This window comes from Triturus cristatus, chromosome 11 (genome assembly GCF_964204655.1).
Source record: "Triturus cristatus chromosome 11, aTriCri1.1, whole genome shotgun sequence".
NCBI classification, from domain to species: domain Eukaryota; kingdom Metazoa; phylum Chordata; class Amphibia; order Caudata; family Salamandridae; genus Triturus; species Triturus cristatus.
Genome location: NC_140594.1, coordinates 287,624,840 through 287,642,229, shown reverse-complemented (window position 1 = coordinate 287,642,229; position 17,390 = coordinate 287,624,840). Strand labels below are relative to the sequence as shown.

General features: G+C 44.6%; 1 protein-coding gene across 1 annotated transcript in view; it reads left to right on the top strand.

The window, feature by feature from the left end:
- Positions 1-17,390, top strand: part of CABP7 (calcium binding protein 7) — a 643,042-nt gene that overhangs the window by 557,654 nt on the left and 67,998 nt on the right. The window contains exon 3 of the mRNA XM_085633488.1: positions 7,725-7,837. Coding sequence (XP_085489614.1) covers positions 7,725-7,837 — 113 coding nt within the window. The remainder of the gene's footprint in view (positions 1-7,724; positions 7,838-17,390) is intronic.

Sequence of the window (17,390 nt, the reverse complement as noted above, 5' to 3'; positions counted from 1 at the left end):
TGCAGGTGCAGTGGCACGGGGGCCAAAAGTTGTCAGAACTCCTCTAAACACCAAATATTGCTATATTTAACTACTAAATTAGCAAACACAAGTGCAGTTACCTTGCAGGCACTAGGGTTATGATTTCAATGGTGCAGCAGGTGCAGTGACACGGGGCCCAAAGCTCTAGGAACCCCTCTAAACACCAAATATTGCAATATTTTACTACTAAACAGGCAGTCACAAGTGCAGTTACCTTACAGGCACTAGGGGTATGATTTGAATGGAGCAGCAGGTGCAGTGACACCAGCCCAAACGTTGTCAAAACTGCTCTAAACACATAATATTGCTATTACATCAATTAATTCTATTATTTCCCTCTTTCGTTTTATCACAATATTGCTATCACTTACCTGCACTATACCACTAGTAAAAGCACAATATATTGCCTATTTGTGCATAAACTAAGTCATAACACTTTAACAGACTTTCTGTAACTTATATTGTACAACTACTCAGCAAGCTACAACTTACAACAAAAAACAGCTTATTATTAATCACAGAGGAGAAACCTAATGCATTTACCAATGCGTTTTTTCCATTTCAATCCTCAATGGAACACCTTATCACGCTTCCTTCTAAATGTATATCCTCTTTCTTCACTGTCTATAGCACTGACGTTAGGAGTCGAGATTGGAGATGTTACTTCCTCTGATCTTCTTATCACTGTGAGGTCATCTCCTTTCCCTTCGTGTTCACCTCCTTTCACCTTCTCACACAAGTGATGCCCATCATTTCTTTCCCTTTCTATTCTTGCAAAGTTCATCACTCCCTTCCCATAGTATATTCCTGTGATGTCCATCCCTTTCGCTTTTTATAGCAGTACCACTATTGTAAATCATTATTTTCCCTTTTCAGGTCTTGCTTACAGACAGCTTGAGCGGTCTGGCAATAGCTACTGCAATCACACACCACACACCCATACAACACACAGCATACAAAGACAAACAGATACAGAAAGTGGCTTTTGGATAGCTCCATTCAACAACTGGCTACTGTGGCTCAGCTGACCGTAGGCACTAGCTAGCAGGCTGGCCCATCAACTCTGGGATTACCCCTCAGCATTTTGCATTACCAAGAAGTCCACACACACATGTCCACATCACTAATAATACCTTCAATAGCTTTTGTTTTAAATCAGCAGTCTTCATCTCTTGCGCTCTCTTTACTTTCACTCCAGTGACCCCATGTCCAACCAAATATTTTTTCTTCAAAGGCTCGGCAGTAGAAAGAGTTTTCAGGTCTCTTGCCTTACTTGGATGCAGTCAGGTGCACTTTATTTTTATTTTACATTTACCGTTGCGACTGAGCAGTTGGCCATACTGGAACGTTAAAATCCAAAATTTCCACTGGCGCGTATGGTCACAGCACAAGCATGCATCGCGACACATAAGTGCTGTGAGAATGCTCAAGCTTGTGCACTCACGGCGGCCAACTTTACCATTCAAGAAATGAATGGCTGTCCATACTGTATGTAAGCTCCCTTACTTTCCATACAGTGTTCTATACCAAAAGAAAGTCAGGTGGTATGGGAGCCTTTATTGTAATCTACCTTTCTTTCTAGCGTACAGAAACTGATGAATAACGATAATGATGGTTCACTTGGCATCCGACCTTTATGTGCCATGGAAACAAAAGCACAACAGTATCAAAAGCAAAGGTGCTTTTAATAGTGACAGTTTAATGTTTCCTTGGTTTAATGAATTTATGCCACTTGCATTAGCATATTAAACACAGGCCTACTGGTGTTGCCAATGCTTGTTATCCGTGTGATGTTCATTCCATTCCCACCTGACCGCTACGGTGCCTGCCTCATTTCCTGTTGACCTCCTTTGTGGTCATTCCCTTTCTATTTGATAATGAGAGAAACTTTCCTACCCTTCCTATTCCTGTAATGTTCATTCCCTTCCTATGCTTAGAATGCCTCTTCTGATGTCACTGCCTTTCTTAATTTTCATCTGTAATATGACTCCCTAAAATGTTTTCTTTGATGATACTCTATATGAAATGTATGATATTTTTACATTGCTTGCTATTTTGACATTTGACCTCTTCACACAATTTAGTAGGACACCCTTGTTTGTCTCATAATGCTATGATTACTTACCGGTAATCCCCATTACTCTTAGTCCTACTCGTCCTCGACCCAGTCATCACTAATGAGGTATTCCACTTGACAGGAAACAAAACAGGAAACGCTTTTAGGCTCCATACACCCTCCTGCCAGGGGCTATAAGTACATAGTCAACAGAAAGCACATCCTGACATACCAAGCAACAAAGGCCTGAACATGGAGGGTGGGTGGGAAGTATGACTGGGTCGAGGATGAGTAGGACTAAGAGCAATGGGGATTACCGGTAAGTAATCATAGCATTACCTCTACGTCCCTCATCCTCAACCCAGTCATCACTAATGATGCATACCAAAACAACCCCACAAGCAGGCCTTTGGCAAACCACACAGAGAACATAGACCGAACACAAAAGTGGAGTGCAGCAAGTGAAAAATCTTTATTAAACACACAGAATCGGGGGGGGGGAGGGGGGACAACCCCCACAGCACGCGACACACCACAACCAAAATTTGTCCGGTCAGACAGAGCACAATTCAGACGATAGTGCCTCACAAAAGTAGAATCAGAAGCCCAAGTCCCAGCCCGACAGATCTCATTGAGGGAAACCCCATGAAAAGCAGCCCAGGGGGCAGAAACACCCCTAGTGGAACGGGCCTGAACCCCAGAAGGGCAAGGCAAACCAGGGCCCTGATAAGCCAGAGAAATAACAGCCTTGAACCAGCGACCCAGAGTAAGACGGGAGGCAGCCTTACCTCGACCAGCCAAACCAAAGGTCACAAAGAGAGAGTCGGAAGAACGAAACTACGCAGAGCAGGCAACATAAATAGACAACACACGCTTCACATCCAGAGAGTGAAGCAACAACTCAGCAGGCGAGGAAGGAGAAGGACAGAAAGAAGGAAGAATCAACTCCTGAGAGCAATGGAAACAAGAACGAATCTTTGGAACAAACCCAGGATCCAAAGAAAGGACCACCGCGTCATCCAAGAAACGTAAAACGTAAAAAAGGGGGAGAACAACGCAAGCCAGTGAACTCACCCAACCGCCGAGCAGAAGTAACAGCAACCAGAAAAAACACTTTAAAAGAGAGGAACTCAAGGTCAACAGACTCCAAGGGCTCAAAAGGAGAGGACTGCAGAGCACCCAGGACTAAAGAAAGATCCCAAGGAGGAACCGGAGAACGAGCAGAAGGAGAGGACAGAGAGAAACTCCGGAACAACCGGGAAATCAACAACCCATCCGAAGATGGGAGTGAAGCCGGATCCCGGAACGCCCGAACAGCAGCCCACTGCCCCTTCAGAGTAGATAAGGCATAGTTCTTCTGAAACCTATCCAGAAAAAACTGAAGGACAGAAGCGATAGGGCAAGAGGTAGGAGACCGACCAAGCCCCGAACACCAGGAGGAGAAAGAAGCCCAATGTTTAGAGTAGGAGGACAAAGTGGAACTCCTACGGGAGCCCTCCATCACAGTGATGAGGTGGTCAGGCAAACCCCGGACCCCAAGAGACATCCGTTCAACCTCCAGACCGCCAGGGTGAGAGGGACTAGGATGGAGGGAGAGGGCGACCTCAGGGGAGATGGGTAGCGGGGAAGAATCCAAGGAGGACCCACCGCCAGGCTCAACAACAACGGGAACCAGGACCTCCGAGGCCAGTGAGGCAAGACAGCCACCACCCGGGTACCCACCCGCTGGACCTTCAGCAAGAAGGCCGGAATCAGGGGGAAACGGGGTAAGGCTTACAGCAACTAAGCGGGCCACCGGAGAGACAACGCCTCCACCCCCCAAGCACCCAACCCCGGAGTCCAAGAACAAAAGAGGGGAAGCTGTGCATTGGTCCTTGAGGCAAACAAGTCCAGCTGGGGAGTCCGGAACCTCCGACAGAGCATCCGGAAAATCCTGGGGGAGAAGACGGAAACCTGTGACTCAAGGCATCTGCCACCACATTGTCCACACCCCTGATATGCTGAGCAGAGAAGGCCAGAAGATGACACTCCACCCAACCCGCAATTGCACAGGCCACCAGATTCAAAGAAGGACTGTGAGTACTGCCCTGGTGGTTGATGTAAGCCACCGTAACCGAGTTGTTGTACCGAACCAGGACATTGCCCCCCCGCAGACGCCCCAGGAAGAAACGAAGTACACCGCAGACAGCTCCCTCCAATTGGTGGACTGGTGGGAATCCGACAGGAGCCAACGAGCCTGAACAGCCCAAAGACCCAGTGTCGCCTCCCAACCGGACGCACTGGCATCCGTCGTCAACACCATTGGAGGCGGCAGATGAATCCACATTCCCTTGGAGAGATTGGAGGAATCCAGCCACCACTGGAGAGGGGACACAACCTCCAGAGACACTGGCACAGAGAGAGCATAGTCCTGAACCGGAAAAGGCACCCAACGTTGAAGATGCCACAGCAGAGGCCGAAGATGAACCCTGGCCCAGGGCACCGTGAAGACAGTAGCAGCCATATGACCCTTAACCTCGAGCCACTGAAGGAGGGGAGCCGCAGCCTGGGACAACAACCTCCGCAACAAGAACTGAAGTCGCCCAAGCCGGGAATCCAGAAGGAACACCTTGCCCAGGATCGAATCGAAGACGGCCCCTATGAAAGACCTGCGAGTTGCAGGAAGTAGCTGGCATTTCGGAAAAGTTCACAAGAAACCCATGCCGCTCTAGCGTATGGATGGTCGAGGACAAGTGCTGAGACAGGACCGCGGGGGAAGGAGCCTAGAGCAGCCAATCGTCCAAGTAAGGGAACACCGACACACCCAGGAGGTGAAGATGGGCCACCAAGGGAGCCACCACCTTGGTGAACACGCGGGGAGCGGATCGGAGACCAAACGGAAGGACACAGAACTGCTATTGACGACCCTCCAGGCAGAAGCACAGGAACTTCTGATTCTCCAGAGCCACAGGCACATGAAGATAAGTGTCGTGGAGATCCAGCGTAGCAAACACCCATCCGGCCTGAATCAAAGGTATCACCCGTTGCAAGGCCTCCATCTTGAATGGGATCTTCCAGACAAACAAGTTCAGACTCCGGAGACTGATGACAATCCGAAAACCTCCTGTGACCTTCGGAACAAGAAAGACAATCGAATAGGTCCCCAGACCCAACTCCAACCGGGGAACGGGCACAATCGCCTTCTTCAAGAACAAAGGGCGAACACCGTCCACCAAAGACTGACGCCGAGACTGGTTCAAGGGCGTCGGAAATTCTGGGGGACATCCCTACCAGCACCTCTCGGGCCCTTAAAGGAGGACTGCTGAAACCTGGAAGGCTGACGAAAGGTCTTGGAATGAGAGAAAGAAAAATCCTTGCGAGAAGGCTGTCGACGGAAGGAAAAGGAATGCTTCCGCTCCTTGAACACCTTGTGAAGCTTATCCTCAAGAGCATCCCCAAAAAGACGAGGGTCAGTAAAGGGCAAGCGCAAAGCCATGGATTTCTGCGCGGCATCCATATTCCAACCCTTCAGCAACAAGTTGCGACAAGCAGCAATAGAAGAACCACAGGACAAGACAGAAGCGCGCACAGAATCAAAGGCAATGTCCGAGAGGAATTCAGCCTGACATTCCATGGACTCCAGCAAGTCCGGACAACTGCCTCCTTCCTGCATGGTGGAAAACAAGGACTTAAAGTCTGTCAACAACGATTGAGCGACATAAGCCCCATAGACACCAGAACAGATATCAAGGTGAGAGCCAGCATAAGATTTCCTCAACGCAGAGTCAATTTTCTTATCCACATCATCACGCAGAATATTATCATCCGCCATAGAGCGACGACCCACCAAACTGGCGACAATGGAATCAACATGCACCGACTCAGGAAACGACTCCTCCATGTCATGCAAAGGATACAGTTTGGACATATAGCGTGGCAACATGATGTGATCCGGATCCTTCCATTCTTTCAAGAGGACATCCATCACAAAGGGATGGATAGGAAGAGAAGTAGTAACAGGCTTTCGAAACTGCGGCAGAACAGCATCCGTGGAAGAACTGGCCACAGCATCATCAGGAAACCCCATGTTCTCACGTACATGAGAAAGAAGGTCAGGCAACAACTCCTTGGAAACATATTTGCCTTTTAGATCCCCCGCCCCCAAGGAAGAGGCATCAGAAGAATCCGAGGAAGAAATGTCCGAATGGAGAACAACACCTCCAGCAGAACAACCCCCAGCAGACTTCTTGGAGAATTTCAGATCAGACAAAGTCTCCAAAATCAGGCGCTTTAATCTGCCGTCATCCAACCTGGCACGCTTCACCGCAGGGGCAGAATCACCACTGTCAGCAGGGAAAGAGGAAGAGGAAACAAGAGACATATGCTTTATCTTCTTGTGATGTTTCCCCATCATGAACACCAAAGACAGGACCCAGCGCACACAACCAACATACACAGGAACAGACCAGAAAGCGACCCCCCCTACTTTTCAACAAAAACAAGCCGGAAACCGCCCTCAATCAACTGGCATGGGAAAACAGCTGAGCATAAACCAAAAGCGAGGCGGGAAGGGGCGTTGCAAATCCCAAAACTACAAAACATCACCCATCACGTCCGTCGAAGGCCGGAAACTCGTCAAGACTTCAGTGCGAAGGCCACGGAGCGCCACGGAGCACCACGGAGCAGCAGAGCACCCGGAGCCCACCCGTGCGCACCACATCAGCAGCGGCACATAGGTAAGCAGAACCGAGCACTCGGAACCCAACCCGAGTGCTCCCAAAGACCCGCTGCACACGGAGCGCCCGGACCCCACCTCGGACGCTCCACAAAGGCAGCGCCTGAACGGCCCGAAAAGCAGCACATCGGAGCACTCGGAGCCCAACCCGAGTGCACCGAAAAAATAAAATCCGCACACGGAGCGCCCGGACCCCACCCCGGGTGCTCCCAAAGTCCGCGTCTGAGCGTCACAACAAAGAAGCAGACCGGAGCACTCAGAGCACAATCTGAGTGCCCTGAAAAGACGCGCTGCACAGGGAGCGTCCGGATCCCAACCCTGACGCACCACAGAAAACGCAAAACACAGGACTCCTCAGACAGCTCAAGGCTGGTAGAAAAGAGGACTCAAAGCCCCAAACCAGCTGCAGCGGTCGATAGGCGGGACCACAGCGCAAGGGAGGCGCAGCAGGGAAGGACTCACCCGACAACAGGACCCTAGGAAACCAGCGCAGCTCAGCAGAACCGGTAACCAGGAACCCGAAGGAGTCCAGGAAGCCAAGCAGCCCGACTCAAGTAGCTCCCATGAAGGTCCATGAGCACCCCCAGAGCCCAGCAGAGGAGGAAACTACAGGACAACAAGAAGCAGGTAAGTGCCCAGCACCTACCCAAGCGTCCCTGTCAGGTCCGCTGACAGGAAACAAAACAGGATGTGCTTTCTGTTGGCTATGTACTTATAGCCCCTGGCAGGAGGGTGGGTGGAGCCTAAAAGCGTTTCCTATTTTGTTTCCTGTCAAGTGGAATACCTCATTAGTGATGACTGGGTCAAGGACTAGGGACGTAGAGGTAATGCCATCTCCAGTGTTTGATATTTAACTCATGCTTTCTATCTGTGCTATTGATGTCAGTTTCTTTTATTTTTCTGTCTAATACTTTGATGTCACTTCCTTTCAAGGAGACGGGCAGGTAGACTTTGAAGAGTTTGTGACGTTGCTGGGTCCCAAGATCACAACCTCCGGGGTGCCAGATAAATTCCACGGAACAGATTTTGACACAGTGTTTTGGAAGGTACTAGGGGGCACCGGTTCCTCCATTACATCTGTTTGTACTTCTAAACATGTCAGGATATCGGTGAGGGGATGCAGTATAAAGGGCAAAATAATCTGTGAACCAATGTGCATGTGGTAGTGCGTTGTTTGAGCACTGTTTACAAATATGTCTCACCAAGTAATTGCAGTTTACTGGCACAATATTTTAAAGGATGCGGTATGTGCAATAAATACAAAGGTATCTTTTACTAAGAATTTTATTCTTTATGGTTCAAATAATTGTATTACGTTTTTCAAGAAGTGTACAGTTTATTTGCTTACATGCCCTGGCCTGCAAGAGTCAATACCCCAAATCCAGGTTCGACAACAACTGAAGAAAATAAATAAAATAAAACACCCAGTAGACATTTCCCTCACACCGCCCCCTTTCTCTGGCGCCAGTTTGTGGATTAACAGATGCCCAGCAGTCTTTTAAAGCTATGTTTCCGACTTTTCGGTATCCGGGAAACCTTAGTTCTCTGAATTTAGATGACAGACAGGTAAGCTACAAAAGCAGCCTACTACCATTAAGTATGCTTCTGATTTGTGCTCCACGGCCAAAGATTTTTTCTGTCCCAGAAGACCTCTTGTTAGTATTTTCTATATGGTGATGCCGGCTTAAGTTTGATCAATAAGCCACTGCTTTTCAGATTGTGATCTCTACCCCCACCCGCCCCCACCAGGGAACACAGCTGGAAAGCTTCAGAGTAAGTAGACAGGTTGACTAGACGCAAGCCACCATTTTTCAGTGTCATAATCCTTTTTGCTTGTCCTCACCCAAAGAAAGTTGCCCAGTGCCTTGTGAATTTTCCTCAGTAGCGATTATGGTACTGTTAAAGCGAGTGTCCAGGAGAGGTACAAGATTTTGGGGAGAACTATCATTCTAATGGTGGCCCATCTTCTGAACCAGGAGAGGCCACCCATGTTTACAAATTCTTTTACAAGTCTTGCAGGAGCAGTGTGTAAATTGCAGCTACCAGACGCTCACAGGTGGGGGTGATTTGAAGTTCTGATACATCAAAGATTACATACCTCAAGCGAAGGGGAAGTGTGTTTGCAAACCTTTTACCTAATCAGAGGAAGAGATACATAATGGATTTGTGAATTCTGTAAACTGACTTCGAAGCTGGACACCTCCCCATAATTTGGTAGTTTGTTCATCAGTCTTCAAATGGAATTAACAATCTGCCAGCATAAGACACCATCTGCACATACTTTTAGTTTAGGAGAGTCCTTGGCAATTCCTATTCCGGAGTTGCTGTAATTTCATGGTATGCATTCCACAGCCAGCAAAGTGTAATGAGATAGCGGATATCCTTGTCTTGATCCTCAATGAATAGGGGCCTCTGAGGATGAGTACCAATTTGCCGTAACTATAGTTTTGATGTCCCGCTGCCACCTATTTTCGATATATTGGCATGAAGCCCTATTGATCTAGGGCTTGAGCAGGGAAATGCGGGATTACCAGTCAAATGCTTTTTCAGTATCTAGGACAATCAAGTTAGCCAGCTTTTGGGTTCTATGAACGATGTCTAAGATATGTAGGATCTTTTCGGATTATCTCCACACTTTCTCCCTGATATAACTCCTGATTGTTTTGGGTTTATCAGGTCCAGAAGTACGGGACTTAGCTTGGCTGCTAATTTACCCCTAAACATGTTTACATTTATATCTCATAATCATTATGGTCTCCATAAGTCAACTCCAGAGTGGTTGTTGCCTACTTTTGGTATTATCATAATTGTGGTCTCAGTAATTAAGAATGTAATAACATTAGTTTTAGCGAACAAATTGGAAACTCTCATCTAGATTGCTGCTAATATCCTGCAACAGGTTTTGTAAAAGCTTATGGTAAACCTGTAGCTCACGAATTTTGCCATTTTTTAGCCTAGGTATTGCTCCAAGAACCTCCTCAATAGTTTGAATCAACATGTCGTCCTGTGCTGGTGCTGGAAGAAGAGTTCGAAGGGCGGTCTGGTGCAGATGTGCCTGTGCCCTTGCCTAGAGAAATTTCACCTGCTTTATTAGGCCGTCAGAAAATGTGCTGAATGACCTACGTTATGTCTGCATTTATGGATTCTGGGAGCCATATGCAACTCATATGCTTTTAATGCTATTGTTTGTGATGCTGCCCCTTAATTTTCACGCTAGAATAATTCCACTTTATTCCCTTGTCTGTAGCAGTAATGTTTAAATATGAGAAGCAGGTACCCAGCTTTGTCTGTTTCTAGTGCTTTAATTTGTGTCCTAATGGCCATCAAGGAATGCAAGATATTAACAGTGCTCTTTCTCTTATGGATCTCTTCCAATTATTTTAGTTAGGTTTACTTTTCAGATTTCATTTAGCTCAGTCTACTGGAGGCTAAAAACAAGTTTCCTCTGTCCAGTCCCTTCAACACGTCTCAAATTGTATTCTCTTTCACATCTCCTGAATCATATGTTTTCACATAGGTGTCAGTACTTGAAAGTTATCTCTAATGTGTGTTTCTCAGAGTCTACTTTCATTCAATCTACATTGCTTGACTGCAGGCTTATCTTGTCTTGCAGAGACATTGCAATAAATCAGAGTTTTGTCCGATAGAGTTATTAGTCCAATGTCTAATTTTTGTATTTTGGGAATCAAGGAGGATGCAAGTATAAAGTAGCATAGTCTAGTATGTGTTTTACAAAGTAAAGCAGAGCATGTAGTCATTTGCTTCCAGATGTTGGGTTCACCAAATGTCTGTCAATCCCAGGTAGTCCAACCAGACATGTCCTCCCCAAAAATGGAACCAGTGGGCACTGACCTGAGTGCAAGTCTATCTTTAAGATTGTCTATGACCACTTTAAGATCCCCTCTATAATGTTCCCTTTGGCTAGTTTTAAAATGCCGACTCACCATCACTTATAGTTTTTGTTTTTCATTTTCAACAATCCTAATTGCAAGTTATGATTTCATTAATTTTACCAAATGCAAAACTTTTTCAACTTTCTTCAAAATGTGATTTATTTTAAATGTGTTGTACTAAATTAAAACACAAACACAAGCAAAACAGATATTCTCCCATTATGAAATGACACCCACTCCTGAGGCGACCATTGGTGTCTCGATCCCCCCCCCTCCCCACCCCCCGACCCAAGACCACTGTAAAAAATCTTGGCCTCTGGGTGGACAGCACCCTATCCTTTGAATCACAGGCAAAATTGGTGGCAGGCACATGTTTTGGGCTCTTGCAAGATCTCAAACCCATTCTTGGATTTTTCGAACATTGCACCAGACAATATCATTCAGGCAGTCCTATTCCCTTTAGACTATTGTAACATTTTATACCTGGAAGTCAATAAGCCAGTGATCAGAAGACTCCAGCGGGTTCAAAAGGCCGATGCTAGGCTATTGTTTTCTCTCCCGAAATGTTGCCTTGCTTCTGGCCTCCTTCGCAAACTGCACTGAATTTCTGTGGAGAAGCATGTGCACTTCAAGACCTTGTGTACCACCAATAAGATCTTACTTTTCCAAGGGCCCCCCATTTAGCCTAATCTGCTATCGATGCATCGACCTTCACGTTCCTTGCGCTCAGTCGACCGTAACCTGGCCACTGTTCCTCATGTTAAGAGAGTAAGAGTGGGAGGCCGCTCGTTCGGAGCAAATTCCCCAGCTCTTTGGAATGTGCTTCCTCCGTCTATCAGGAATGTCCAGAACAACTTGTCCTTCAGGAAAACTCTAAAGACCTGGCTTTTCTCTTCTTAGGATTTTCTTTTGGGGAATGTTTCTTCTCAAGCTGTTGTTGCAGTTTGTTTTTAGCTATGGACTACCAATGGAAAACTCCACTGCAGGGGCAGCTACGGGCTGTATAAATTCTATAACATAACAAACAACCTTCTTCATAGATTTCTGTGCCTGGTCCAGCAATGAGAAAGTTCGAACAAATGTGCCCATCCCTTTATAAACGGGTCAGTGAAGAGTCCTCTGTCAGCTACTGGGCCAGTCTCAGAAGTAGTCAATTTCCTAACCTGCGGTTTATCTTTATGAGGACCTAAAGAATTCAGTTAGTAGAGACAACGCAGTTAGAAATTTCAAGAAAGCAAATTGCTCTCTGCACCCATCCTCACAGTAGTTTTGGAGAAATCAGATTGCCAGTGTCCTTGGCTCAATCTAGTATCTTTGTTAAAAGCACCAGGATAGCCAAAGGTTTATTCTAGCAGGCCTTTCAGGAATGATTGAACCCCTTATTAGGGTCCTTAATACATTTAGTTATAAAGGTGGATATTTTGCCATTGATTTCCAGCCTCATTGAGACATTCCCATCTATGCACGGGCATGCACATTCCATCCTAAGGTGCTCTCTGGGCTTCCTAATGTGATTACCCACATACTGGCCATATATGCTGCCAGAGCCCTCTCCTCAAACACATGGGTGGGAAATAACGTCCAGGTCCAGCATGCCTTCAGCTTCAATAGCTCATGCTGTACCTCAGGTGGAGGAGCTCTCCAACATGGGATATTTGGGACCACCCTGTGGTCTCAATGGTCTACTGGGTCTTGATTCATCACTCTGATCAGGGTCACTTAAATCTTCCCTATCATCTGAGTCCTGACAGAGAGGCAACCCTTCATCTTCGATAGAGCTAAACCCAGGTTGGCTTGGATCACAGAGATCCACATGGACAGTGGTTCGACGTTTCAAGAATGCCTGTCTGAGCCTCTCAAATGTGCCGGAAGGAGGAGATACCACAGTCTTGGCCTTGCCTTGCCCTTGTCATGTTTTTTTGAAGCATCTTGGGGTACAAGTGGTCTGGAAGGAACCAGGTCTTTCCCCAGCGGAGGGTACATGCTGTGCTGAGCAGCCACTAGCAGTATTTACCTACTCAAGGGCTCCAAGGAGAGGGACATAGCCCGTTGAAGGGTGGCATCAACAAATTATTTGTGTAGAGTTATAGGGAACTACCCTTCCCTCACCTCCATAAGGTTCCCCTCACTCCTGGTTCCTGCCATTGATCATCAGAAATACATTCAATATATATATTGGCAAGGATGGGGTTTTAATACCCCATGTGCAAGTTAAACCATTGTAGCTGTAAGCTCCCCTTTATATTCAATGGGCCGAGTGGAGGTAGGCCTAAGCCTAAACAGGAATCTGTTCAAAACGTTTTCAAATACAACCAACCTTAATCAAGGGACCCATTTTTTTAGCGCATAGTCCTGATTAGGAAAACTGTCAGAATAACCTGGATGAATCTTAAAGGAAGAACGATGGCCCTGGCGCATTCACTACTTGCATTCTTCATATCTTTGATAGAAGTAGGGGATCAAAGAGGGGCAAGCGTACCTGGCTTACAGTGCCCACAGTGGTGCCATATGATAACCTTACCTCACGGTCTATAGAAAAACGCATCTACCTTAAGGAGGAGGTTAATCCGTGCAATGGAAGCCCGCGGAGAGGATCCAATTTCACGCAGTGAGCACGGATCAAACAAGGAAACAACACTTGCACCCAGCATCCACGCATCCTCACAATGAACCCTGTTGTCATGCCTGTTCTACTTGAAAGGACTAATTACTTGCTGAGCAACCAACAACAGTAAAGAGTACTAATGAAGAATAATCCCTTGCTGGGCAGCAATAATAATGAGCTCTAGTACAAATAATGCTAACATGTAGTCATCAAGAAAATATAAACTCATAAAAACACTCTCAAGGAAAAACATTTATCTGGCTACTGAGCAGTGAAGGAAGAGTAAATTGTTTCTTCCGATGTTTTTATATGGTGCCTGACCTTTCTGATCTATAGACCTCAGACTTTTTTTGATTGAACTCAGTAGATTTAAAGTCCTTCACTTTAATGTTGCTTATGAATCTCTGTTAATCTGCTGAGCTAATAAATTGAAGAAAGATTACACTTAATTTGAGCCTCTGGTCCTGACACAGGACTGTAGTATTAACATTCGAAATATATGCACTATCCTCAAAGTTTGTGAAGCTAGAAGTAACACAATTTGGCTTAACTTCAAATATATGCACTTTTTCCAGCGTTAGTGGGACTGGAGTTAGAATTGCAAATATGACCCGCTAAACATATGCACTTTCCATAACATTTGTGGGAGTGAAGTTTATATCTCACCCCCCATATATATGCACTTTTCCTTGTGCGTGTCTGTGTCTGGAGCTAGAGTAGTAAATCTCGTCCAATACCTGCCAAATATGTGCACTTTCCCCAATATCTGTGGGACTAGAGTTAGACAAGCTAATCCTCTGTCTATTTTGGCTTGGTGGTGGCCAACCAAGAGACACCTAGCACGAGAATAGGCCATATCATTCAACCAACTAAAGATAAATGGTACACTGGAATAGATCATATGGAGGCAGGAAGAGCAGTCTCTCGAATCAGAGTCTGCCTACATACATTTAGGAAAATATGGGGACTGAGGATTACATATTTTGAGCTGGAATGAAGGGTAACACAATAGGGAACAGGAATGCCTGGTACACTTAGTGGAGAAAAGGCCCTAAATGAGAAGAAGTGGAAGACTGGGAGGCACAGGTTTTTCAGACGGCCTTTGGATGCTACTCAACCATTTCCACACACAGGTGTACAAACAATATCATGATGCCGACTCCAGCCTAACAAACATTGGGGAAAGTGCATACATTGAAGGGATGTGGGTAGGATTTACCACACTAGCTCCAGCCTAAAAAACATTGAGGAAAGTGTATTCATTGCAGGAATCAGTCTGATTTACTATTCTAATTCCACTATCATTCACATTGAGGAAAGTGCATATATTGGGAAATGAGGCTCAGATTTTCTACTCTAACTCCAGTCCAATAAACATGGGAGACGGTGCATGCATTTGGAGAGTACAGATTTACTGTTCTAACTCCAGCCTTCCAAATGTTGATAAACGTGTATACATTGGGCGAAGCATCAGATTTCCTATTGCAAATTCAATCCAAAAATATTGATAAAAGTGCATACATAGGGTAGGAGGTTCGATTTACTATTTTAACACCATTCTAGTAAACATTGGGAAAATCTACTTTATTGGGGGCAGTGAGCAAATTTACACAATTCTAACAAACATTGGGGAAAGTACATGGATTGCGTGGGTGGCAGATTTACCAAAAAGATACATAAAAAATATCCAATTAATTGATTAATTAACAACTCGAAACAAACAATACATTACTATAATATTATTTTAGAATAATAAAAAAAAATACAATAACATAGATAATTAAATAAAAACATAATACAGTCCAATTAAAAAAAGCATTAACTTTTTTTACATTAGTTTAGGCTTCATCAGTGAAAAATAATTGTGTCCACAATATGCTTGTAGTTACAATACTTTGACCACAACCTTATGGTTAAATGCCATTGTTAAGTCAATATTCAGGGGAGAACACCTCTGCAAGGTAAAAGAGAGAACTAGATAGGATAACGACATATAAATATAGCAAACACTAAAAATGATGTTAAAAGCAGACAAACTGATAAATACATTTATTCCAAAAGTACACCATCTTTGACAATCAGTCTTTATACAAAGGCACCAGACAGATTCCCTAGGTCAAGTTTCCTCCACCAAGATTCTGAAGAATGTAACTTACAAACACTGTTGGTTCACAGCAAATAATAACTTTCGTCAAATAGCTTGATGTGTAAAAAATAGTATTGTTATAGATTTGGGTTAATAGATGACCATGCACTGGCTACCGTCTGCATTAGTCAGTAACCCTACCAACTAATATTTTCAATTTACTGTATACATTTACAGGGAGCAAAGAACTAAACTCTTCTCAATGGACATCCAAACAAGTCACAATGTATACTTAGATTTCTTTATTTGAAAAAAAGTGACTCAATATTGTTTTAGTCTTCTTATATCATAAGTATAAAGTACAAAATGAGCTTCTCTGTACAGTGGATTTAAATTATTTGCGCTTCCACAAATGTACATAGTCGATTAAAGTAAAATCTAATCTGTCCTTGTGAGAAAGGCTGCAAAGACAGATAGAAAATGTCTACAAGGATACTTGTCTGCCACATGAATTTCTACTTCAAAACCTGCTACAAAATAATCAAAGTTGTAGCACAACATTTGACTAGCACAAACATCCATGATGTCAATATGCAGCTCCTAATGATTATTGCACATAGTGCATGAAGCAAACGTTCTTACAGGTCTTCCAGCCGAAACCTCTCAAGTTGTGTTGAAAATATGCTTTTCGCCTTAGTGGCTGGGAATCACAACCACCAGGCTCTGCTTACAGCGTTTTCAGGCTCATGGGTACACAAAGGCAGGCCTACAGACACCTTCAAAAAGTCCCACTAAGTCTAGTGACAGAAACATGAAACCGACCCATGCAGTCCTGAAAGCAAACTTCAGTCCAGCAGTAACTAAGGCAGGTAATAAAGATCTTCAGCTTGGCCAGGAGATATGATTTTTCCAAAGGTGTTCCAAGAGAGGGGTAAACTGTGTGGAACTATAAAGGAAATCTGGTAAGGTTTTCAAGCACTTCAGTTAACCAATAAATCTCTCCCATCCTTGTAAGCCCTACTCGTTGCCAAAGGGTGAGCACAGCACTAGGAGCTCTGCTGGGAATTGCCTAAAAGAACCTGTAATAGCATGGAACATTTCCCATGTCTTGAAGGCGGTTACTGAGATGTTTCATGTGGTGCAGGTATCACATATCAGATGAGGCAAATGTCTGGATTGGCCCACACAAAGGACTCTTTTTTCTTTACTCATCAGAAAAGCTTTCATTGCTCTTCCTGTGACAATAAAGGCCTATTTATTATTATTTTATTTATTTATTTTCAAAAAGTTTTGTATAGCACGAACAAGACCCAATCGGGTATCAGAGCACTTTACATAAGCAGGTCTACAGACAAAACGGGGCGATAATAGGGGCAAAGCAAGATTAATATACAGTAACAGTAATATACAACAGTAATAACAGGAACGTAAAGACAAAATAGTGAAGGATGTCGAAGCCATGCCATTCCTGAATACCATAGGTAGTCAAAGGTCTAAACAGGTTGGCCGGGTCTGCACGTTAGCACAGAGAGGGAGTCATAGCCTAAGACCTACAAACAGTCTGATTCTTTCTGCAAAATCCACATTCTCATACTAGAAGCGAGACGATGTAGCATTTTTTACTCAAAAATCACTTATGGAATAAGAATATGTTTTGAGAAAGTCCAATGTCAAAGCAAATGTTTTATCAGGTGAGCTATTTCTACTCCCATTCTAGTAAAACTAGACAGGAAGTTTGATAATCTTACCTATGCTGAGATTTTACTTATGATAACTTGAAAAGCAAGCCCTGTGGAGGCCCTTGTGTTACCTAAGTGTAAGCTTACAATTACAGTACTGTTAAAACAATACATCTCACAGCTCACGTTAGAGGACTGTTATTTATTTACATTGTGACTGTCAAATATTGTTTAAATTCATGGCACATTTTCAAACAAAGTGTAGTACCTCCACTGGTAGCATTTTCATGTCACTGAGTACATTCTGGCTTATAGAGGCTCTTGCCCTCCACTTCG